Genomic DNA, 23,270 nt, shown 5'->3' with positions numbered 1-23,270 from the left:
AATTCACTAATTCTTGAAATTGATTTTAAATATAAATGTATTTTGTCATAAATACCAGAATCTCAGCTTAAAGCTCATAAAAGTATTTCGACAAATGCCAAACAGCTAAAACAACAAACGATTAAAGAGCAGGTAAACTGATTGCCCAAAATATGTAAACACAAAGCATGACCAGCAGAGTTGGGCAGTAACGCGTTCCGATTACTTTTTTCAAGTAATGAGTAAAGTAAGGGATTACTATTGCAAAAAAGGTAATTAGATTACTGTTACTTTCCCGTAAGCACGCTGCGTTACTAAAACCGTGATTTTTTTGCGAGTGACGTACGCGAGTGCGACATTCGTGGCAACAGCTGTGTGCAGATCAACAATGGATCATATATCGAGTGCGGGAGAGAGTATGAGCGTGCAGCGTTTAAAGCGTAGAAGTACTGACCTTATTTTGAGTTTGATTCCATGAAAAGTGACAAAAACATCAGCGTCCACTGTTCACTGCGTGGGAAGAAAACTTGTTTTTACAGTGAAAAAAACCCTAAACGTCCGAGCAAGCACCAAGTACGCTACCACGTAATGGGAAACTCACAGAGAAACTGCCGTATCCTTCCACTGACCACTGCGGCACACCTGCACCAGAGCATACCTGCCCCACTCCTGCTATACAGGTGAAAGTAGAGCAACGGGACCGCTGAGTCTTTGATTTTATTTATTTTCTGCTGTGTTTTACGTGCATCTATTGAAAGAGTGAGTGTAAACACAAAAAACGAATTTATTTTATGTGCTGGAATGTGTAGAAAATAGGTTTAAATGTTAAACATATTTCTTCCAGTCAGACAATGTTGCATATAATTTAATGTTTGCTTGATGCATAAAGTTACATTTGATTACATTTTATATGATGGATTATGCAGAAAAAGTAGAATTGGGCTGAAAGATCTATTGCTTTATCACCTATTTAGGGGATAAATCATGTTTTAAAAAGTTACTAATTAACTAAGTAACTAACTACTTTTGAAAATAAGTAATCAGTGAAATAATGGGATTACTTTTTTCAGGAAGTAATCATTACTGATTACTTTTTCAAGTAACTTGACAAACACTGATGACCAGACAGCAGTAGTGTGCACGTATATACTGTCGGGTGCTGAAAACTGAAATCTTACAGGTTCCGAAACAGCAGGTTTTGTCACTCTCCAACCAAAATTCACTCAACCAGCGGTTAAAGAAGATCAAAACTATGCTTGAATTCGCTCTTACTTTTGCTGTTTGCTTCCACCATGATAAAATCACACTTCCTTCTCAGTGTACTTCAAGACCAGTTTCTCATTAAAAATGTCTATTTTGTGCATTATTCACTCGCTTACTAAGCACCAGTCTACCGTTGTGTTCAGTGCTGTCGGCCGCTGTTTTGTTTTTTGGGGTTTTTTTTCAAAAATGACCTCCAACAAGAAATCCTTATTTCTGCTGTTCAGTACTGGAGACATTGAAACTTTTACCAAATTGCAAAGCACTTGGCTGTGTCTCTAATAAAGCCTCTGTAACTTTACTTCACTTCAGCATCAGGTAATGTTCATATGTTGATTCATGGTTTTCTTCTGTTTTTTGATCTGCTATAAAAAGCCAGGCCAGGAAAAATTCCTTCATATTTTATGACACAAAAACATCTGATGAAGTCTCACAAGTGTCAATTTTTTTATACCTAAATAGTTTACATTGAGTTTGTGATTGCAGAGAAATAGTCAAATAATTTGGAATTAATTTTTTTAATTTACAAGGTTTAGAGGGTTCTTTTGACAGTACATATCCAATATAAATTATCAGAATTATAATATTTCTGACTTCCTGAGTCAAGATGGAATCAAACTGAATTGAATAGGGATCTTTTGAATCAGAATTGAATCAGTTGTAGAAATCAGTGACGGTACCCAGCCCTAGTTCAGGAGGGACAGAGAGAGTGGATGATTAGAAATGAGCTCGAGCCAGAGCAAAAGCAAAGAGCAGAGCAGCTTGGAGTAGCTGAAAAGACATTGTGTTATAAAGTGTTTTACAAACCCGAACATTACAGCTAACAGTTAGGTTTTTCTGTCTCAGTGCAGCTAGCCAAACAATGAAGAACCTCCTAATAAGACAGAGAGTGAAAGTGGACAGTATATCCTTAATGTATATCCTTAGTTTTAGGGTCGTCGAGTTATTGGTTCTATTATTAGTTAGCTAACATAAATAAAGTAAGTCTATTGACTGCAACCAACCAACTAAACATGTTTTGAAAACTTTAACCTTAAGCACTTATTTCTTAAATCCAGCTGCGCAGACAGTGTTATATCTATGACAGTTTTTGACAGTAGGGCTCTATGGTGCAAAATAGCCTTAATAAATGTGGTGTTCCATGTCCACTTTAAATACAGCAATCTGTTCTCCACAAACAAAGCACGTGGTTTTGCCTCTGCCTGAGTAAATAAATACTTAGCTCACACTGCAAATAAGAACTTCTGACATGTTTCAGGACATCTCTCATAAATGTCTGTTCCAACGCATTTTCAGTGAAGCTGAAATTCAACAGCAAAATGGGCCCACTATGATGCCAAAGTACCACATTCTTCTTTCGTTTTAAATGTAAACCATTTTAGGGCTGTGGGAGTTTCTGAGTTACTTTTTATGAATTTCTGCCACACTGTGAAGTTTTTTGGTAACATTTGGAATGATAACATTTGGAAACTTTGTAACTGGATTTATAAACAGAAATGTATGCAAAAGCATTACATTGTATAGGCAGATGACTGGCAAGATAAAAAAGAAAAATACACTCCGCCCCTCTGAACCCCTTTATATGAGTTGTGTTGTACAACATATCCATGCAGTTACAGGATTAAACGCATGATGAGGAGCTTCGTCTTGAGCACAGCTTTATTTCTCTCCAGCCTCAGTAAGTACTGGCACCTCAGTACTTTCAAATAATGGAATAAGTGAAGTCATTAAACAGATATAATGGATGTTGTTGTCCTGTAACACTGTAGGCTCAGACATAAACATCATGTTCTTTCATTCCAGGCTGGATCTCTGTCTCAGGTTCTGAGTTTCAGACTGTGGAGGTCCAACTTGGTGAAGAAGTCACGTTGAAGTGCTCCAACATTTCGAGTCATCCAACACAGACAGACTGGTTCAAAGTTATCAACAGAACTAAGCCCAGCTGCATTGCTGCTATGTATGGATCTCAGGGCAAAGCTTCATTCTGTGATGGATTTCGAAATGGAAAATTCAATATGAGTTCCAACAACACCTCTGTGTTTCTTAAAATCACACAAGTGGATTTATCTGATGTCGGGCTGTATTTCTGTGGATTTTACGTGAATAAGCATACGGTCATTTCCAATGCAGTCGAGTTAAGAATTCAAGGTAAGCTTGTAGGGAGGACTTTTGTCCTCCAGGTTAGTTTTATGTTCATACGTAATCCAAAATCAGCTCACAGACAAAAAGGAAATCACAAAATATTATAATAGCCATGTTTCTTTACAGGCGGTGAAACCAATGAAGAAGAGGGTTTTAAGACGGAAAGTAAAATTATTTTTCTGACTCTTAACATTTTGTTTTTCATTGTGATCATTATTATTATTAATATTACGTGTAAATCAAACAGATTGAATTAGAGTGATGTTCTATTATAATCTCTTTTACAGAAGAGCCTGGTAATACACATGTGATGAGCATCGTCCTGAGTGGTGTGACTGGTTTGCTCACTGTGGTGGTCATTGTTCTGGTTCTAAAAATCTGGAAACTTCAAACAGGTAAAATTTGCTGTAATTTTTGTGTCTCCACTTATAAGTTGATTTGAAATTCAAAGCAAAGTATGGTGTTATTAAAGAGCTAATCATATGTTTATATTTGCTCCTTATCTGCAGAACCTAAACCAGAGAGAAACAAGGTAAAGAAAAATTGTCTTAAATTAGAATTTATAAGCTTAATGTTATGAGTTGAAAACAAAGATCCCAAATATTATCTGAATCAGGCAAAACGTTATTACTCACAGCAAGGAAACATTTTAGTACTGTAACATCAGTAGGACTTGTGTCATTAAACTTCTCCTCCTTTCTTTTAGTTCACTGGATATGATAATATTTTAACTTAACTTGGATTCTTAATTTAATTTTGTTTAATACTGTGCTGCCCAGCTGGTATAGATAAGGTATTATGGAATTAAAATCAAAAAATCCCATTTAATGCAAAATATTTTTTGGTACAAACCACAAGTCAATAAACGTTTCACATATGTGTTGTAAACTCAGCTGTGTAACTATTTGACTTTCAGAAAGTGAGCTCAGAAAATCTGAAGTACACGGGGATGAATATACAGATGAATGTCGAAAGCAGCTGCAGGTCTGTGGCACAGACAGAGCTGGAGACACATGTTGTGTATGCTGCCGCCAGATAGACTCAATAAGTGGAGCTCATGCTTTATGATACTAACCTGCTGATGTAGTTTTGTGGATGTTTTGTGGATGACATGGCAAAAACTGGCTGGCAAAAAATAAATATAATAAAATTTGCACTAAAGTCTTTGTATCTTTACTTTTGTGTTTCTGTCTGCAAAAATATGCATCATCTATTTTTTTTAAGTAGATGATGTAATTTGAGTATTTCAGGCTTTTAGTCTCATTTCTGCTCAACATTTCTGCTCAACATTTCTGCTCAACATTTCTGACACATAATGAAAATGTCTCAATGTCTTTCCTCAGGAGCAAGCTCACATTTTGCAATATCACAAAATGTGAACCAAAGGCAAACAAAAGAAAATTTTGTAACCTAGCTAATAAACAGAAGAAATGAGTCTTCAACAAAAAGGGCTTCTTGATGCAACTAACTTGCCTCAAAGTGTTCAATATTTATTGTGTGTAATAAGTATTTAAAGCCGTACATGACATTTATGTCTCTATCCTAAATCACCCTAACCTGCTGAACGTCTCTAGCCAACATTTACATGTGGGGCCCATATGGTTTAGAAATGGGCTGAAAAATGGACCCATACAGGAATGACCACGGATCTGTAATGGCCCCATGTTAAATGTCCATATAAGTGTTATGTTGAGAAAATTTGGTCACTAAATGAGCCCCAACTGGGCAAAGTACACAAAAACCCATCCGGGCCCCATCTTTCAAATTTGTGTGGGTCCCATTTGGGTACCACAACAGCTAAAAATTGGGTTTTAAGTGGGATTGTACACGGGTTCCATAATGGCCCCAATTTTAAAAGCTCATATTGGTGTTATGTTGGGAAAATCTGGAAACTAAATGGGCCCCAACTGACCCAAGTGAGTCCATGAATGTGTCTTTCCCATTTCCAACCAAGTTAAGTATTTCCCATCTTTGACCCAGCAAGGACCTACTATTTGTGCCCACTTTGGATTGTACATATTGGTTTAATGTGAGGAACCCAAGTGGAACCCATACAAAAAACCCATTTTGAGCCAGTGCCCACATGGTACCCATCCACCCCGAGCAAATCCCAGGTGTGCATGTTGGCTGGGTCCTTTCCACCTCAAGATCTTTGCCTTGGCAACCAATACAAGCCTTTGTGGTTTCCTTAGTGTACAGCCTCACATACAAATCATCATTTGCCTTTTCCTTTGCAACTTCTCTCTTTACCAGTCTAGATGTGTGCACATTGTTCCAAACTTATGCATCATCTTATGTTCCTCCCTCTTTGTGTATGTCATCACCACAGATTTTTTTTATCCCTTTGAAAAATCCACTGCTCTCTGGCAGTCTGCATTTCTTTCCTTAACACTATACCTACCCAACTCCGTTCTGCTCACCTGTCCATGTAATTCCATAATTCCTCTCTCTCTTCCTATTGACATCCATCTTTTGGGCCATGCACACTGAAAGCACCCCTTCAACTTCCAGCTTCAAACTCATATACCTGTCTGACACTTTTGTCACCTCCACAACACTATTAACATATTCTTCTTCCTTAAAGATTACCATTAAATGATATCTCTTCCTATCTAGGCTATGGTAGAGCAGGTTGAACTCAGTGCTCCTGGCATTGCTTACCTTCCACCTGGTCTCTTTGACAGACTACCTACGTTCCATCTCTCCATCATATCACCCAGCTATCTCATTTACCAGTCTAAGTCCCTATATTTAAAGTTCCTTTTTTCTTGCTGACTCCTAGCATGCCTTCCTCCTTTCTTCTTCTGTCTTCAGCCAACTGTACCCTGTTGGTCAACAGCACAAGAGGTAGTCTTATTAACAAGTCTTAGCTACGAGTTCTATTCTGTAAAATGAAAAAAACAAACGCAGACCCCCTTCTTCTAGCTCTTAGTGGTTTTCTTGTATATACCACGCCAGGCATTAAAACTCCAAGGGCTTCTGAGGAGTTGGTCTTTTTCTGTATATGTGACTCATTGTTAAGCTATGTTCGAAATAAATAACCTCTACATTTGAATTTGACAAGAGCTAAAATATATGCAAATATACTATATTGTATTGGTAGGTCATTGGACAGATAAAAAAAAAAACACCCCGCCCCTCTAAACCCCTTTTTAAGAGGTGTGTGGTTTACTAACAGTCCAAGCAGTGACAAGATTTAACACATGATGATGAGCTTCATCTTTATAACAGCTTTATTTTTCTGTAAATTCAGTAAGTATCTACAGACTGACTGGCAATTTATTACTCTCAGCTCCAAGTAATGGCATGAGGACCCATTCGATTTAAAATTTGATCGTTACAAAATAGTTAAGTAAATATATGAAATGAAACGTTTTTGCCCTCTTACAGCGTCTGTTGTACCGTACACTTTGAGTTGGATCTTAATTTTGTCTTTGCTGTTTGTTTCAGGCTGGCTCTCTGTCTCTGGTTCTGAATTTCAGACTGTGGAGGTCCAGTCTGGTGAAGACGTCACACTGCAGTGCTCCAACATTTCCAGAAGTTCAACACATACAGAGTGGTTCAGAGTGGTCAACCGAGCTACGTTGAGCTGCATTGCCTCTATGTATGGCTCCAATGGACAAGCTTCTTTCTGTGATGGATTTCAAAATGGAAAATTCAATATGACTTCCAACAACGTTGCCGTCTTTCTTCAAATAAAGCCAGTGGATCTGTCTGATGCTGGCCTGTATTTCTGTGGATTTTTCTTGGACTATCATATAATTATTTCCACTAGGGTACAGTTGAGAATTCAAGGTGAGTTTAGGTTAAAAACCTTTCTTTGCAACTTTAGTGTTTCTCATCATGTCATGTGAAAACACAGTAACTACAAACAGCAAATTGTAAAATAATACAACAATCATGGTCACAGGTGGTGAAACCAGTGAAGGAGAGGATTTTAAGACTGAAGGTGAGATTCCGTGATGAGTGGAAAGATTTTAATCTTCACTGTGCAGTACTGTCTTGTATAATATGTCTTAACCACACTAATCACACAGTTAATCTAATTAATTTTTTTTAGAAGAGTGCAACAGAACGACCCAACCATTGAGCATCATCCTGGCTGGTCTGACTGGTTTACTCAGTATAGTGGTCATTGTTCTGGTTTTAAAAGTCAGGAAACCTCAAACAGGTAAATGTGGCTATAATTTGTTTCACCTACTCTTACAAGCTGATTAACAAGTCCTAATAAAAGTACTGTGTTGGTAATAAACTAATCACACTTTTATATTTGGCATTTAACTCCACAACAGCAGCCAGAGCAAAGCAGTGAGGTAAATCATTTTTTATTGCAATTTTTAAAGGTTTACGATTTAACAGGAGGATTAAATGTGTGATTAATCTAAGAAAAACCTCGGCCTTCGAGCAAGGAAGAAAATCTCTCCCCTTATTCAGGAAAAATATAAAAGCAGAGTTTCTGTCAAAGGTTACAAGCACCACATTGTCACTAAATCTTTTTCAGACATCATTCATTGCAACATATTTTCATGTTACACATGCAGCAGTTTCTTGCTAACATCACAGAAACAAAGTAGGTCCAAATGATATTCATTGAATTTATGCATCAATCGAGTGATTACATGATGATGTAATGCATATAGTTCGTTTTCCACTGCTGGTATCGCAGTGACACCAATCAGACTGATTAATCTATTTATCACAGAGAATATTGAATTAATGAAATTAATTTGACTTTTATCTGGGCACAGACTAATATATGTTTCTGCATTGTCTTCATTAAACTGTAATACAGTAACACTGAGTAACCTCATGTACCATGGTTAAACTTTTGCAGCTCGAATGTGAGGTTTGATTCCCCTGCCCGGCTGGGCCACTTCTACATAATGAAAGCCTGGTCAGGTTCTACCTAGCCTTTTGACCACTGACACCTGTGGTCGATTTCAGATGCTTTCTAAATCACAAGCATCTGAAATCTAACATCAACTGGTTCTCACCCTACTTTTTTGAAGCCAAGTCCAATTATCTCTCATATGCTATCAGACTGACACAGTCAAGAATAGTGAAAGTAATGACTCTGTGTTTTTTTTTGGTCTGTGACTATAAATGTTTTCACCTACAGAATGTGGACTCCGTTTACCTGAAATCTGCAGCATTGAGACTCCACCCACAAACACCCAGAAGCAGAAGGCCTGCAATAGAGACACAAGTGGAAACTCATGTTGTTTATGCTGCCAGTGCATAGAGCTGATTCTCTGTGTTCATGATGGGAAAACGTGTTTAGTGGTTAAGTCTTTATAACCCTTGACTAAACATTTTATATCTGTTTTTCTGCCTTAATTTGTCTTCATATCAAATAAAATATGGGCATATAAAGTTACTCATAGGGAGAGTCAGGTCGTCTTCAGGGGGAAGGAGGCATGAGCGAGATACTGATCACTTGACAGGAAGAGACTTCACAGTGTGGTCTGAGTGCTGAACTCACAAGGCCTGTACAGTCAGTAATGGTTCACAGCAAAGTTTAAGAAAGGCATTGAAGCTTGAGCTAGATAACGTCAGGCTTTGTACTTTCACAGACTTTAGAAAAATATTCCAAGACAGTAATATGTTTTATAATGAAATGTAATTGAAAATATATTTTTTGATCCTGCAAACTTTGATGAAAAGCAGTGTAAGAGTCACAATAAAATCTGTGGAACAGTAAAAATTTGCTGATTTTAAGACTACAGATGATCAAGAAACAAAGAAAATCCTACAACAGTTTTCTCTTTGCTGACGTAAATGATGAAACCACAGATTTAATACAACATTACTACCACATAAGTGGTACTAAATGGACGCCATTTAAATTTATTTTAACTTTGTAAATGTTAATTGCACCTCTATCACACCCTGAAACAGTCAGTGTGTATATGGGCAGCTTTCTTGCTTGACCACGTTCTTGTGCACATTCTGGGGTGCAACAAATCTCATGCTTCCCCCCCTGTTATTTTCCACTGCGGTGACAACACTGTGTATCAGATAAACTGAAAACCACACAGACACTAGCCTTTAAAACCACACGCAACAAATGCTTTGCTGTTTTCACAGAAATGTGTTGCTTTCGTTCTCCTTTTTTTGCCTGCAACAGAGGAATGAACAAAGGTGTGACTTTAACCACGAGCTGGTTTCACTGTTTTCAAATGGATTCACTGAGAGTTTTAGAGATTAAAAACAACTTCATAACATAAAACGTGAGTGAGCGGCAGTACTCTTCGTCACAGTACATTATTAGTGCCAGACTAGCTTGAGGTGACAGAAACACAACTGAAATAACGGCTCAGGTTCTCCGAACACATGTTGTGACCCTAACTGCACTATCTGGTCTACTGTGGGAGGTGCCTGTGTGGGGGTGTGGCATCCCCATCTTAGGTACCGCCCTTTATTGTGTGGAACCTATGACTGCATTTAGCAGTGAGCTCTGTTAGTTAAGCTATAGATGGACATTGTTATTGTAATGTACAATCCGTAGAAAAAGACAGCAATAACTACACAACAAGCTATAAAATCAGTAAAGACAATAAATTAACATATACAACTTCTGCTGTTCACAGTAAGACACAGCTATGAGGCAAACTTAAAAAGCTGATGAACTGACTTTTGAATTATTATTCACAAGTAGGAGTTTTTGAAAATAACTTCATAAGGCAGCCAGTGTAACATTACCAACAATATTTTTGTCTACCAGTCAGGAGATGGTGCAGCAACATCAGCTCCAATCCTGTTGCCCAAGCCAACATATATACAAAAGCAGCAGTTTCCAGTTTGCATGTGATTAAAGCATAGATACCTTTTTTTTCAATGTTATTTAATTCAATTTCTTTTAGATAATCACGAGAATTGGCATCTAACCTGTGGGACAAACTGACAATATTCAACATCAACCCTTTTCAAACTCATGATCCTGTCTGACACTCTCCACAACACTAGTCACATATTCTTCCTTAAAGATTACCATTACTCCATTTCTCTTTATATCTAGGCTGTAGAACAGATTGAACCCACCTCCAGTGTTCCTGGCCTTACTTCACACCTGGTCTCATGCACACGCGGCTTACTGATGGGTGGCTGTAGCTCAGGAGGCAGAGCAGATCATCTACTGATTGGTAGGTTGGTAGTTCAATCCCTGGCTCCCCCTTGTCTTCATGTCAAATATCCTTGGGCAAGAGCGTAACCATAAGTTGGTCTAAGTGTGAATGTTAGTTAATAAGCACTTAAAATTCATAGTGAAGTGGTGTATTAAGCACTTTGAGTACTCCAGGAGAGTAGACAAGTGCTTCTAAGCCCATTTACCTTCCTTCTCACCATTACATCAGCTGGATCTCTCCTTTTACCGGTCATAGGCCCTACATTTAAATCAGAATACTTTATTGATCCCTAGGGGAAATTATGCTGGTTACGATGCTCCAGTACAAACAGTAACAAAAACAGACAATACAAGAAATAAGAAATAGCACAAAATATACAATATATGCATATATATAAGTCACTTACTAATAAATATCTGAATAAGAAAGAAGAGCATGTGCAAAAAAGGTGTAGCTATTGCAGTGCATGTTAGATGGATGAGTTGTACATGGAGATGGCCACAGGCAGGAATGATTTCCTGTGTCGTTCAGTGGTGCTTTTTGGTAATCTTAGCCTCTCACTGAACGTGCTCCTGTGGCTAGCCAGCACGTCATGGAGTGGGTGGAAGGAATTATCCAACATTGTCTTTATCCTGGATAACATTCGCCTCTCCATCACCACCCTAAGAGAGTCCAGCTCGTAATCCTGAGCATTGTCTGGCAGATGTTGAAGGACCTCAGAAAATAGAGTCGGCCCTGGCCTTTCCTTTAAAGTGCTGAGGTGTTTTTAGCCCAGTCCAGTTTATTGTCAAAGTCTACTCCGAGGTATTTATAGTCATCTACAATGTCAACATTGACCCCCTGGATTGAAACAGGGATCAGGCGTTAAACTTCTTACTCTCACCTCCACACTCCTGCCTTTTCTTCTCTCCCACTGCCTCCTAGCAGGACACCCCCTTTCTTCTTCTTTTGTCTTTGGCCAGCTGTAGCACAGTTTCCACTTGCAGCCTGTTGGCCAACAGCACTAGAGGTGGTTATTGTTGTCAACTTAGACCCAAATATCTAATATTGAAATTTCATTCTTGATGAGCTGCAAATATGATTTGGTAAAGCATTCTGACTCAATCCTACCAGTCTGGGCTTGGAAATGCCAGTAGTAGTAGGAGTAGGCTGGTTCTTGCCCTTTGTAAGAGCTGTGAGTGATTTTTTTTTTGTTAGTAACTCAATTATTTGAATTATTTTAGGGCTTTAACTCGAAGTTGGTGTTCTTTTAATTGTCAGTCAGCATATTTACATGTCTACATTCCAACATGTCTTCATGCAGCATGCTTACCGAGCTTCAGAATATTAGCTGATGAACTTAGAACTCCAGCCTCTCTTTTAAATGCAGTAACATCCAGCTAGAATTAAAACAACATGACTGTGACCAAAATCTTTTACGGGGTCCAGAAACTAGTGGTCACCATTGGTGACAACACAATGGTGACATGTACATGCAGTCAATTTTTAGTAATCATGGGTCTGACCACACACATCTTTAAATTCACGCTTTGATTTTCATCTCAGTTAAACATTTATAGACCATGAAAGTGTGCATAAAATAATTACGTTTATAAAGAGCATTGTGCCACTTTCAACCAGTAATTCAGAATAAAGACCTTCCTATATATAACATTTATAACCATTAAATAGAAAGATCTAAAACGTATCTTTTGCTGTTTGTTGTTACATAAACAAGTAAATGTAACTATAACTCAAGTTTCCACACCAGCGTTACATGTAATCAGAAAAGCAGTTTAAAAAGTCTGAAAAAGAAGCTGAATTTCATACAGAAATCTAAAAATGTTAGATGGTGTCATGTCAGGAATGAGCAGAAGAATCAACAAGAAAACAGTAAGACTTTAAACAATTTTACAACTTTAGGATGCAAAGTTACTTCCTTATCTCATTTCCATGATCAAATCTAAATGGCATCCTTGGATAACTGCCAAAAAACGGGCCGACCTCTGTAAACCCCCCTTTCCTTTCTTTTATGTTTCACACCAGACTTTTAGGGACTAAAATAGAATATTTGCTCAAAAGTCCAGGAGTTTTTGAGGAAGCTCATTGATAAGTGACTCATTGTTTGACTCTGTTTAATATGTTCTGAAATGGATGTTACATGGTATTATAAGTCTGTGAGTCTCAAAGCTCAGAAAACACAAGTGAAAATTTTTCAGTTATCTCATAGTGAATGAAGCTAAAATATCTACAAATGCATTGCATTGCTTTGGCAGGTCATTGGCAAGATGACAAACTAAAATCACCCCGCCCCTCTAAACCCCTTTATAAAAGCTGCATGGTTCACTAACTGTCCGAGCAGTGAAGGATTAAACACACGATGAGGAGCTTCGTCTTGATAACAGCTTTGATTTTCTGCAGCCTCAGTAAGTACTGGCACCTCACTACTCCCAGCTTAAAATAAGTAATGGAACGAGGAGCCCAACAAAATTTAAATATGATTGTTAGAAAGCAGTGATGTAATTAAATTGAATAAAAAGTTGTCGCCCTGTGACAGCGTCTGTTGTACTGTACACTTTGAGTTGAATCTCATTTTGTCTTTGTTGTTTGATTCAGGATGGATCTTTATCTCGGGCTCTGAGGTTCACACTGTGACGGTCCAGCCTGGTGAAGACGTCACACTGCAGTGCTCCAACATTTCCACAAGTCCAACACATACAGAGTGGTTCAGAGTGATCAATGCGACTAAAACGAGCTGCATCTCCTCTATGTTTGGGTCTCATGGCCAAGCCTCTTTCTGTAACGGATTTCAAAATGGAAAATTTGATATGAGTTCCAATGTCACTTCTGTCTTTCTTAAAATGACAGAAGTGGGTTTATCAGATGTTGGGCTGTATTTCTGTGGATTTTACGTGGATGTGCATATTATTATTTCCAATGCAGTAGAGTTAAAATTTGACGGTAAGCTTTCCTTAGTAGCAGAACAACATGATGAGACTTTCAATAAGAACTGGAAGTCACAAAGTATTATAAAACCCATGTTTCTTTACAGGTGGTGAAACGAATGATGAAGAATTCAAGACTGAAGGTAAGATTATTTTCCTTTCTCTAAAAAATTTGTTTTTTATTGGGATCATAGTTATTTCACTATTGTCAGTATTATACCTGAAGTACACAGCCTGAAATGTTTCAGTGCAATTTTTTTTGCAGAGTCTGATAGAATGATACACCCAATGAACATCATCCCAGGTGGTCTGACTGGTTTACTCATTATACTGGTCATCATTCTGGTTTTAAAAATCAAAACACCTCAGACAGGTAAAGTTGCTTTTAAAAGACAATTTCTATGGTTGGTAAAAATAAACTAAACACACTTTTATATTTTCAATTTAACTCCAGATCCCCAACCAGGAAACATCAAGGTAAATGTGTTTTTACTCACACTGTGTAAAACATTAATTTAACCTTGTAATTATTCTGTGAATTATATCAGCCTGAACATGTTTTTCAGGGAAGCAAGCAATGTTGTCCTATCATTTCATTCATTTAGCTCAGCTGAAAAGTACGTGGATAATCAAAACATGCATGCACGGAAAAGACTCAGTGATAACATAAAAATAATAGCTGAATTTGAAAAAGTATAATTTAGGGTGGCCGTAGCTCAGGAGAAGGCCATCTACTAGCAAGAAGGTTGGTAGTTTGATGCCCGGCTTTCCCAGTCTGCATGCCAAGTATCGCAAGTTGCACTCTAGTGTGTTCAATGGAGTGTTACATAGAAAGGCAGGGGAAAAAAGTGCTAGTGTGAATGACGCAAATTGTTTAAAATGCTCAGTAGAGTAGAAAAGTGCTGTACATAAAGCCTTCAAATTAAATATTAAATGGTAAATGGCCTGTATTTGTATAGCGCTTTACTAGTCCCTAAGGACCCCAAAGCGCTTTACACCTCCAGTCATCCACCCATTCACACACACATTCACACACTGGTGATGGCAAGCTACATTGTAGCCACAGCCACCCTGGGGCGCACTGACAAATTAAAACAGTATTTAAACCCATTATTTGGAATCCAAGTGTCATTATTCATCTTGTTTTCATATTTTACTTTAAAACTCTTAAAATACTTTAAATCAAATCTTTCGTCATGTAACCCACAAATCCACTACTACAATATTTTGATTTTCAGAATAAGAGCTCAGATGACCTGAACTACGCAGCTATGAGTTTCCAGACAAAACTCAAAAGAAGTCGCAGGCCTGCGACACACAGAGAGCTGGAGTCTCATGTTGTGTATGCTGCCACACGGTAGACAAGGAGGTGGAGCTCATGTTTTAGGATAATAACCCACTGATGTAGTTTTGTGTATGTGTTGTGGATGATGTGGCAAAACGTACTAACAAAAATAAAAATAACAAAATTTGCATTGAAGTTGTCTTTGTATCTTTACTTTTGTGCCTCTGTCTTTTTTATTGTGCATCTTTTCTTTTAAGTGTGTTGATGATGGAAAAGTTATTGATCTGACGCTGAATATGAACTTTTCTTATGAGGAAAGTCTCATTGTCTGTTCTGGGAGGAGAGGAATAGACATGCTGATATATTTTTTGACACGAGTCCTTGGAAAATAAAAACATTTTTTCCAACTTTTCATCCATTGCTTTATTTCTCTTTGTCTACCTTTTGTGTGAGAAAAAAACACGTATTAAAGTGTAAATATAGAGGAGAAGTCAGAAATGACACTGATGACTGTGAAAACGTCTCATAGGGAGAGTCTAAATGTCTGCTGTGGAAGGAGTCAGGTAGTAAGGACGAGACAGCACAGTGTGATCTGAGCAGAACTGCGTTGAAAATCTAAAGTTGGAGTTTCTTAAACAGCATAAAAGCAACAGAATTATGATCTATTTAAACCAGCTGCTGTGTTTCCACATCTTAATTGTGTAACAATACAATAGGTCAGTGCCTTGAGGTATGAGCAAAGAATACTATTTCCCTCCATCGGTCGCATCTGGCATTGTCAATCACTTCACAGACCATTACATTGCACAAGCTTTTTAAAATTCACACAAACGTGATGTCTTTTTTGTTAAAAAATAAACAGCAAGAACAGATTTTGCTATAGCATGAACACGTTCCTACTTTTAAGAATAATTTACTGAGTTTTTTTCTCTGACATTATGAACCTGAGTCTTGTCTCGTTGTCAGTAGTAGATTATTTGACATGTTGGTTATTTATTTGTGAGCAAAATAAGCAACTGGGTGGTCTACTTTTTGAGCATGCTCAAGAGCACTGTACGTGTCCCTACAACACTGACATCAACTGTCAATGGAACCGAGCATTGGGAGCAAAACGAGGAGGAACTTTAACCTCTCAAAATCATGCTGGTATGGATGCTGGTAAGTTCAATTTGGAATTCAGGAAATAAGTTAAATTGTGGATAGCTGGTTATGCTTATCTGTTTCAGTCTGAATTACAGCTGAGTCTAGGTATTGAACTTGACTCAGTATTGGCTCTGCGGGAGCGATATAATTTCAGCAAGTTTTGTGTGTTTCTTGTGAGGATTGCTGATAACATGGTTAGTTTCAGCCTGCTGTCTGAGGACTTTGTATAGGCAAGTCTAGCAGAGTTGTAGGTGTACCAGATAATACCAATAAGGCAAGAACCTTGTCAGCTGTCGGAAACTCTTGTTTAATCACAAAATGATGCAGATGTTCAAAAAAGAAGAAGTTCAAAGAAACAAATACATTTCTGAGGTTTTTTAAAGTTTTCTCAAAAAACTTTAATATTTCCAAGATTGCAGTTTTATTCTGCATAATCTGAGATTCTCTGAGCCCATTAAAATATCGGTAAAGACCACCTTACTGTTACTGTAAATTGAGTAATAAAAATCATCTGTCTGCTTTCCTGTTTAGTGTCACAGGTAACTACAACTAGATCTCAGGTTTCACATGCACCACACAGCTGGAAGACCCTAAAAAGAACCTGTTGAACGAGGGACAAAAGTGAAAATGTTTGCAGGTCATTGGTGGGATGAAGAAGAAAAGAAACACTCCGCCCCTCTGAACCCTTTTATAAGAGCTGTGTGTTAGAAACTATCAAAGCAGTGACAGGATTAAATGCATGATGAAGAGCTTTGTCTTGATAACAACTTTGTTTCTCTGCCTTGGTAAGTATTGGCTTCTTGTTACCTTATAAATTGTTAAACGATTGTCATTAAACAGAACTAATTCACAATTGTCCAGTCACAATAACTTTAACACTGTAGAGATAGAAATAGATTTTGTGTTCTTTCATTTCAGGCTGGATCTCTGTCTCAGGTTCTGAGTTTCAGACTGTGGAGGTCCAGGACGGGGACGAGGTCACACTGCAGTGTTCCAACATTTCCGCCTATCCAACGCAGACAGACTGGTTCAGAGTGGTCAATAAAACTAAGCCCAGCTGTGTTTCTTCTATGTATGGATCTGACAGCGAAGCGTCATTCTGTCATGGATTTAGAAACAGAAATTTTAATATGAGTTCCAACGTCTCTTTTGTCTTCCTTCAAATCAAGCGAGTGGATTTATCTGATGTTGGACTCTATTTCTGTGGATTGTACATCAGTGGGCACACAGTCATTTCTAATGCAGTCGAGTTAAGAATTCAAGGTAAGATTGGAGTTAATGATCTATTTATATGTTCCTATGTGTTTGTGTAATGTTTAGCTTTTCTCATCAATTTTAGTTTTACAGTACCATGAAATGAGCTGAAAGAGTAACAGAATATTTTTATGCATAAAAATAAATTAATGGCCATGGTTCTTCACAGGTACGGATGAAACAAATGATGGAGTGGAATTTAATGATCAAGTGAATGGAGTGGAAAGTAAGCATCTTTTCCTTTCTCTTAAAAGTTAGTTTTATATATTATAGTAACATTTGAAATGAGTTCCAGTGTAGCTTTGTTTCTTTTTTCTTTCTTTCATTTCATGTACATGGATTGCCTGTGTTTCTTTGAACTTTACATAAATAAGCATATAATCATTGCTAATTATATTATTGAGCAACAATATAAGATAATACACAATAACAAAGCTATAATAAACTTCAGTGTGCTTTTCAACTTTTCAGTGTGCTTTAAAATTATTGGTAACAACTCCACAGGGAGCCAACAGAGCTCACTTAAAGCATATGCTGAGACCACAAGAGGCCCAAGAGAGTGGTCTTAAATTTCAGTTTATATTCATTTGAATTCACTATATTTGTAATAGTCAAAATACAAAGTACAATTACATTTGTGGTTGCTTCACAGTGAGGATGACTTTGATTTTGGTCATTATTTACAGTTTTACAAAAAAGAATAAAGATCTAAATAAAAATAATGCAAATTAATGGAAGTGTTTATTGTTTTTACATATAGCATTCAGTGTACTCTTAGTATGAACATTCATAGCCATAACCATTACTAATAATAATAAATCATGAACTAAACAAATAAACCCAAGTGTATAAATTATGTAATAACGTTTGTTTTACCTGTTTTATTTTTGACTAATAAATAACCACATCAGTTTTGATATTTTGATTATATTAAAACTATCTAATGTATTTTTTAAAGGCATTTCTTGTTCTTTTATTTTTCAGTGCATGGATTTAAGTTAGTAAATGTGGCTTGAATGCATGAAAGCACATTAAAAAGTATTTTGCAAATACACGTTATTGCATTTTAACAACATATTTTATCAGTCAGTGCTGTTTGCTGTTGCAGAGTCCAGCCTTGTGCCTGTGGTCTTTGCTACACTGGCTGCTTTCTTTGTGATGGCTGTCGTTGGTTTGGCTGTTAAGATTGTGCCGCTTTTTTCAGGTACATACAGCACGTGATTTATTAAGAGTTATTACATGTGATACAATGAGTTCTAACACTCAAAATGTAACTTTTTATATTATCTTTCAGCAGTGGACAAAGAACAGCATACTCCCAGGAACAAGGTGACGCTTTAAAAAAAAATGCAAATTACATTTACTAAAAAAGCTTAGAATAGATCATTTGTGATTATGATGCTGTGTAATAAATAATAATAATCTCTTCAAAGTCTTCAAATATCCCAGGGAAGATACTAAGGTCAGTGCAGAGCAGCATTGACGATGTTAGAGAAGGTGATCCAAACAGCATATTGAGTGTGAATGGGCTAGAATTATCATTATCATGGCTCTTTGTACCATGCTGGAGCACTATGGTGCTTGGAAACTTCTTGCTTGAAATCTCTTACATGTTTTATTTTGTTCAGTTTTAGTTATATAGCAGCAAATCAAAACAATGGTCACCTCAAATCAGGTTGCAAATTAGGTGCAACTTTTTCACTAAATGAAAAAGTTGCACTTTTGAGATACATTTATTTCACACGTCCAGCTTATTGCACTGCTCCTTGTTGACCACAAAAGGACGCTCTGTTGTAAAGTTACAACAATTGTATATATCATATAGTCATAAATTCACTTAATGAAGTGTTTGAATCCAGTGGCTGGGCTCTTTCTATGTATGAAAGGAAAGCCTAGCCAGATCTGGGATAGATTCCAGGTGCTCTACAACCCCGAATAGGATAAGGGCTGGAAAAGAATTGAAGAAAAGATCTCTTATCTTATTTTTATGTTACATTTCTTCTGTTCTGAAGATATCTACCAACCACTAAGAAGCAGGTAGCCCTGGGTCCATTTTGTGAAGAAAATATTGTACCTCAAACACCACATTTAGTGTGAGTGGACACAAAGTCTGAAGTAGAAACCTGTAGTTATTGTAAAACAAAGTTGATAGTCCCAATCCCTATTATCTCTATCTGAAGGTTTCAAATGAATGTAATGAATGAATGCCACACTTATTTGGTAGTGTATCACTCAGAGGTACATTTAAAACAAAAATAATTTGGCTCTCTTTCTGTCTTTTTTGGAGTCTAGCCTAGAATAATCTAGCATATGCTAAGACTGTCACAGTCAAGGATAGTGAAAGTACTGAGTCTGTGGTTGTTTTGCTATGTGACTGTAAATTTTTCACCTACAGAATGTGGACTCTGTTGACCTGAACTCTGCAGCGTTGAGACTCCACCCACAAACACCAAGAAGCAGAAGGCCTGCAAAAGAGACACGAGTGGAAACTCATGTTGTTTATGCTGCCAGTGCATAGAGCTGATTCTCTGTGTTCATGATGAGAAAGCATGCTTAGTGGTTAAGTTTTTTTTTTTTTTTAACCCTGTACTAAACATTTATGTGTCTTTTTTTTCTGCCTTAATTTGTCTTCATCTCAATAAAATGAGGGTACACAAAGTTACTCATAGGGGGAGTCAGGCGGTCTTTGGGTGGAGGCATGAGTGAGATACTGATCACTTCACAGGAAGAGACTTCACACTGTGGTCTGAGCACAGCTGAACTCACAAGGCCTCTACAGCTGGTGAAATTTGACTTTCTGCTTTTTACTAGTTCGCATCGGCCTTTGTGCATGTAGACAGTTAAGGAGAAAGACTTTTCACTCATCACAAATATCAAATAACTGTTGATTTCAACACCAAGAATAATGCTACATTAAAAAGAACGCTGTTGTTTCATTCTTGATGTAAATGATAAAACAATAAATTCTGTGGCAACATCAGTGTTTTTGCTAGAATTATTTTGTGTGGATATATCCCTTCATAGGTTTTTAGATGTGTTCTCTAACTAGATATGTTGAAATTGTTATTTTTTTTGTATACTGACAAAAGGGGCAAATAAAGACACAGCCAGTGTTTATATGGGCAGCTTTCTTCCCTGACCATGGTCTATGTGCAAAGCTTGGCAAGTTTTATGCACCTCCCCCTGTCTTTTTCCACTGCAGTGGCTCTGTGTATAAGCCAAATAAAAAGCCACAGAAGGACTAGCCTTTAAAACCACAAACAACACATCCTGTACTATTTGCACACAATTGTTTTTTTTTCTACATTTTTTAACAGCCTGTTTTTTAACTGGTAGGTTCCTTTGTCAAAAACTACAAAGTACCAAAGTGGCAGAAAGGCAACTCAAATTACCACTCGTGTTGTCTGAATGCATGTTGTAAAACTAACTCCCCTACTATATAGCAATGTGTCATTTGTGAATGATCAGCTCTAAGAGCTCATCTGGATAATCACACGCAAATACATACTAGCATCGTACCATAAAGTGAAAGAAGGAAGTGGGGCAGATGCTGGAGTGGAGCTCATTTCCCCTTTAATATTAGATATTCTGTTAGATCTGAAGAGTCAGCATGTCTACCCCTTACATGTATGGGTGCCCAAATCTTGGACTGATGATGGTGAAATCGATCATTATTTGATGGTTGTTCACCATAACTCCAGTTGCAAGACTCTCTTTGGGTTCAAAACACAGATGACTGGCAAAGGAGTGAACTCTTGGTTGTTGGTCATACTGGGCTGACAGATACTTGGTTCTTTGCAAGCTTTTGCTGTTGCCTCGATGGCAGTGGCTGCCCAATTGTGGAGTCTGCAGATCATTATTGAGTACTGATTGTTGCCACACATACTCTTGAACTTGTTCTGTTGGGTTGATTTGCTGCATGTTGCCCAGCTGGGGCTGTTTTGGATGTTCACTTTCTTGATCAGATTTTTCCCAAGCTTGAGCCTCTGCTAATGCAGCTGCAGCTGCTTTCTGTGATTTGAGTATGTGTAGAGTCACATCCAGATCTGTTTTCCTTTTAAGCTGTTCATCCTGTTTCAGGATGTTATCTTTCTGCTTGTGTAGCAGATTTCAAATGGTAGACTGCCTTGTGATGAAAAACAGGGACTGGTTGTAAAATATGGCTTTATTTTACAAAAGACAAAATGCAGCAGTAAAATCAGTGGACACACACAGCAGCAGGGCCTCTTCATCCCACTGTGGGCCACCGTATATAAAAACATACAAATATCAAACAATGGTGTGGTTTCTCTCAACAGCAAAATCATAATCAAATGTAATAGTGGGTTAAGACTGAGACAAATATGAAGCAAAGGATACTCAAAAATAAGCTACTGATAATCACTTTTAATATTTAAACTAAAACACATAAATAGGTGGTATAATGGATAAAAGGCTGTTGGTTACTATTTTCGTCATTCAAAGAAATCAAAAGCACTTTGGGGATATTTAGCCCTCAGAACGAATGCTTAATAAAACAAAATACACCAAATTTAAACTTATAATTTAGTACAGGGAGAAGTCCATATGACTCCGGCTGGGAGCCCCCACGCATGCAACATCATTAATGCCCTACTACAACAGTGGCATGTGGAACCTTAGTATTACAAACAAATTACATTTAAATAATACACACACACACACACACACACACACACACACACACATATATATATATATGGCTTTTAAGCTTCATGGTAAATTAGTACTTGGTTCAACAGATCTCTGACTCTGAGTCTTCACACAGTGCTGAAATGAGACCTGGAGTTCTTACTTTCTTCACTAAATGTTATTTTATTCAACATTAAGCTTTCCTGGCTTTATGGGCTTCTTAGCTTTAGGGATTCTTTATAATAATTTGTACAGAGCAACAAAACCCTCTTCTTTTTTTAGCAAAAAATGAATGAAATAATGCTATTTTCCTTCAGTTTCTCTTCTTCAGTCATACCATCCTTAACACTGGCACCCTTCAGGGCTGTGGTCTCAGTCGACTCTTATATTCAGTTTTCACACATGACTACAATCCCATTCATAGCACAAATTTCATATATAAGTTTGCAGATAACATATCCATGGCGCAGATGATAATCAACAACAATTCAGCAACATACAGAGAGAAGGTCCAGGCCCACACACAATCTGGTGGAGAACACCTAACAGTGGCTTAGCTTCCTTCACCTGCACATATCACAGGGGCCTGGCTGGTTACAGGGTTGTCAAGGGTGCAGATCTGGGTCTTCAGTTAACTGAGTGTGATCTCCAAAGGTAAAACCAGGCTAAATTTATTATAGGTATCTTTATTAATAAAGGAGGCCAAGGAGTAAATAAACATTGTTACTAAATTGTTATGTAAAGGTTTGTAACTAAATGCGCTATGCAGATTAGAAAAAACACCACTGTGTGTAGCAAAGGAAATGAAATGACAACGCTGTGATCCAATAGCACGTCACCACCAAGAGGAAGTGGCTTGACGATTTTTAAGCCAAGGTACTGCAATGTGTTAACAGGTCACTGACAGGATGAAAAAATAGAAACACCTCGCCCTCTAAAAGCCTTTGTAATAGCTGTGTGGTTTACTAAATATCCGAGTAGCAACTGGATTAAGCACACAATGGGGAGCTTCACCGTTGTAACAGCGTTGTTTTTCTGTATTCACTGTAAGTACTGGCATCTAATGATTCTCAGTCCAAGATTTGGATCCTACCAGAATTTAAATATTTTTGGAACCCTGTGAAAATGATTACAGTTAATTTAATACTAATTTGTCTGTGGTGTTTGTTTCAGGCTGGATCTCTGTCTCAGGTTCTGGGTTTCAGACTGTGGAGGTCCAGCCCGGTGAAGAAGTGACACTGCAGTGCACCAACATCTCCAACCATCAAACACAGGCAGACTGGTTTAAAGTGGTCAACCAAACTAAGCCCACTTGTGTCTCTTCTATGTTTGAATCTCGTGGCTCAGCATCATTCTGCGATGGATTTCAAAATGGAAAATTTATTATGAGTTCCAACATCACCTTTGTCTTTCTTCAAATCAAGCAAGTGAATTTATCTGATGTTGGGCTGTATTTCTGTGGATTTTACACAAATAAACACACAGTTATTTCGGATGCAGTAGAGTTAA

The 23,270-nt window shown here is 37.5% G+C and overlaps 3 protein-coding genes and 1 long non-coding RNA gene across 4 annotated transcripts; all 4 read left to right on the top strand.

Annotated features, from left to right (window-relative positions):
* The first annotated feature begins 2,845 nt into the window (after window positions 1–2,845).
* Window positions 2,846–4,505, top strand: LOC102296689. The gene is made up of 5 exons (XR_006053382.1): window positions 2,846–2,917; window positions 3,043–3,387; window positions 3,508–3,776; window positions 3,891–3,913; window positions 4,298–4,505. It is a non-coding gene; the product is annotated as an uncharacterized LOC102296689 (long non-coding RNA).
* A 959-nt stretch (window positions 4,506–5,464) lies between these two features.
* Window positions 5,465–9,433, top strand: LOC121812879. The gene is made up of 6 exons (XM_042216020.1): window positions 5,465–5,495; window positions 6,772–7,176; window positions 7,292–7,330; window positions 7,442–7,558; window positions 7,660–7,694; window positions 8,501–9,433. The coding sequence occupies exons 1-6, from the start codon at window positions 5,465–5,467 to the stop codon at window positions 8,621–8,623; spliced, it is 750 nt and encodes a 249-aa protein (XP_042071954.1). The 3' UTR covers window positions 8,624–9,433.
* A 3,396-nt stretch (window positions 9,434–12,829) lies between these two features.
* On the top strand, window positions 12,830–15,082 carry LOC102296997. The gene is made up of 6 exons (XM_005951044.3): window positions 12,830–12,910; window positions 13,101–13,445; window positions 13,537–13,572; window positions 13,695–13,802; window positions 13,884–13,906; window positions 14,668–15,082. The coding sequence occupies exons 1-6, from the start codon at window positions 12,865–12,867 to the stop codon at window positions 14,788–14,790; spliced, it is 681 nt and encodes a 226-aa protein (XP_005951106.1). The 5' UTR covers window positions 12,830–12,864; the 3' UTR covers window positions 14,791–15,082.
* Window positions 15,083–16,589: 1,507 nt separating this feature from the next.
* LOC102294264 lies at window positions 16,590–20,262 on the top strand. Its single transcript, XM_005951038.3, has 6 exons — window positions 16,590–16,642; window positions 16,776–17,120; window positions 17,281–17,337; window positions 18,220–18,315; window positions 18,406–18,440; window positions 19,507–20,262. Exons 1-6 carry the CDS (start codon window positions 16,597–16,599, stop codon window positions 19,627–19,629), a joined length of 702 nt encoding a protein of 233 aa, XP_005951100.1. The 5' UTR covers window positions 16,590–16,596; the 3' UTR covers window positions 19,630–20,262.
* Window positions 20,263–23,270: the final 3,008 nt, after the last annotated feature.

This window comes from Haplochromis burtoni, unplaced genomic scaffold (genome assembly GCF_018398535.1).
Source record: "Haplochromis burtoni strain Fernald_Lab_line unplaced genomic scaffold, NCSU_Asbu1 Contig_900, whole genome shotgun sequence".
Taxonomy (NCBI): Eukaryota; Metazoa; Chordata; class Actinopteri; order Cichliformes; family Cichlidae; genus Haplochromis; species Haplochromis burtoni.
This window is presented reverse-complemented; position numbering and strand designations above follow the sequence as displayed.

What these genes read in the sequence shown, in the direction of transcription:
- LOC121812879 (XM_042216020.1), top strand. Translation starts at nt 5,465, where the DNA reads ATGGTACCCATCCACCCCGAGCAAATCCCAG. An exon ending in GGTACAGTTGAGAATTCAAG is followed by an intron (nt 7,177 to 7,291) that starts GTGAGTTTAGGT and finishes TCATGGTCACAG; the next exon opens with GTGGTGAAACCAGTGAAGGA. An exon ending in AGAGGATTTTAAGACTGAAG is followed by an intron (nt 7,331 to 7,441) that starts GTGAGATTCCGT and finishes AATTTTTTTTAG; the next exon opens with AAGAGTGCAACAGAACGACC.
- LOC102296997 (XM_005951044.3), top strand. Translation starts at nt 12,865, where the DNA reads ATGAGGAGCTTCGTCTTGATAACAGCTTTGATTTTCTGCAGCCTCA. An exon ending in AGTAGAGTTAAAATTTGACG is followed by an intron (nt 13,446 to 13,536) that starts GTAAGCTTTCCT and finishes GTTTCTTTACAG; the next exon opens with GTGGTGAAACGAATGATGAA. An exon ending in AATCAAAACACCTCAGACAG is followed by an intron (nt 13,803 to 13,883) that starts GTAAAGTTGCTT and finishes ATTTAACTCCAG; the next exon opens with ATCCCCAACCAGGAAACATC.
- LOC102294264 (XM_005951038.3), top strand. Translation starts at nt 16,597, where the DNA reads ATGATGAAGAGCTTTGTCTTGATAACAACTTTGTTTCTCTGCCTTG. An exon ending in AACTTTGTTTCTCTGCCTTG is followed by an intron (nt 16,643 to 16,775) that starts GTAAGTATTGGC and finishes CTTTCATTTCAG; the next exon opens with GCTGGATCTCTGTCTCAGGT. An exon ending in AGCATACTCCCAGGAACAAG is followed by an intron (nt 18,441 to 19,506) that starts GTGACGCTTTAA and finishes TTTCACCTACAG; the next exon opens with AATGTGGACTCTGTTGACCT.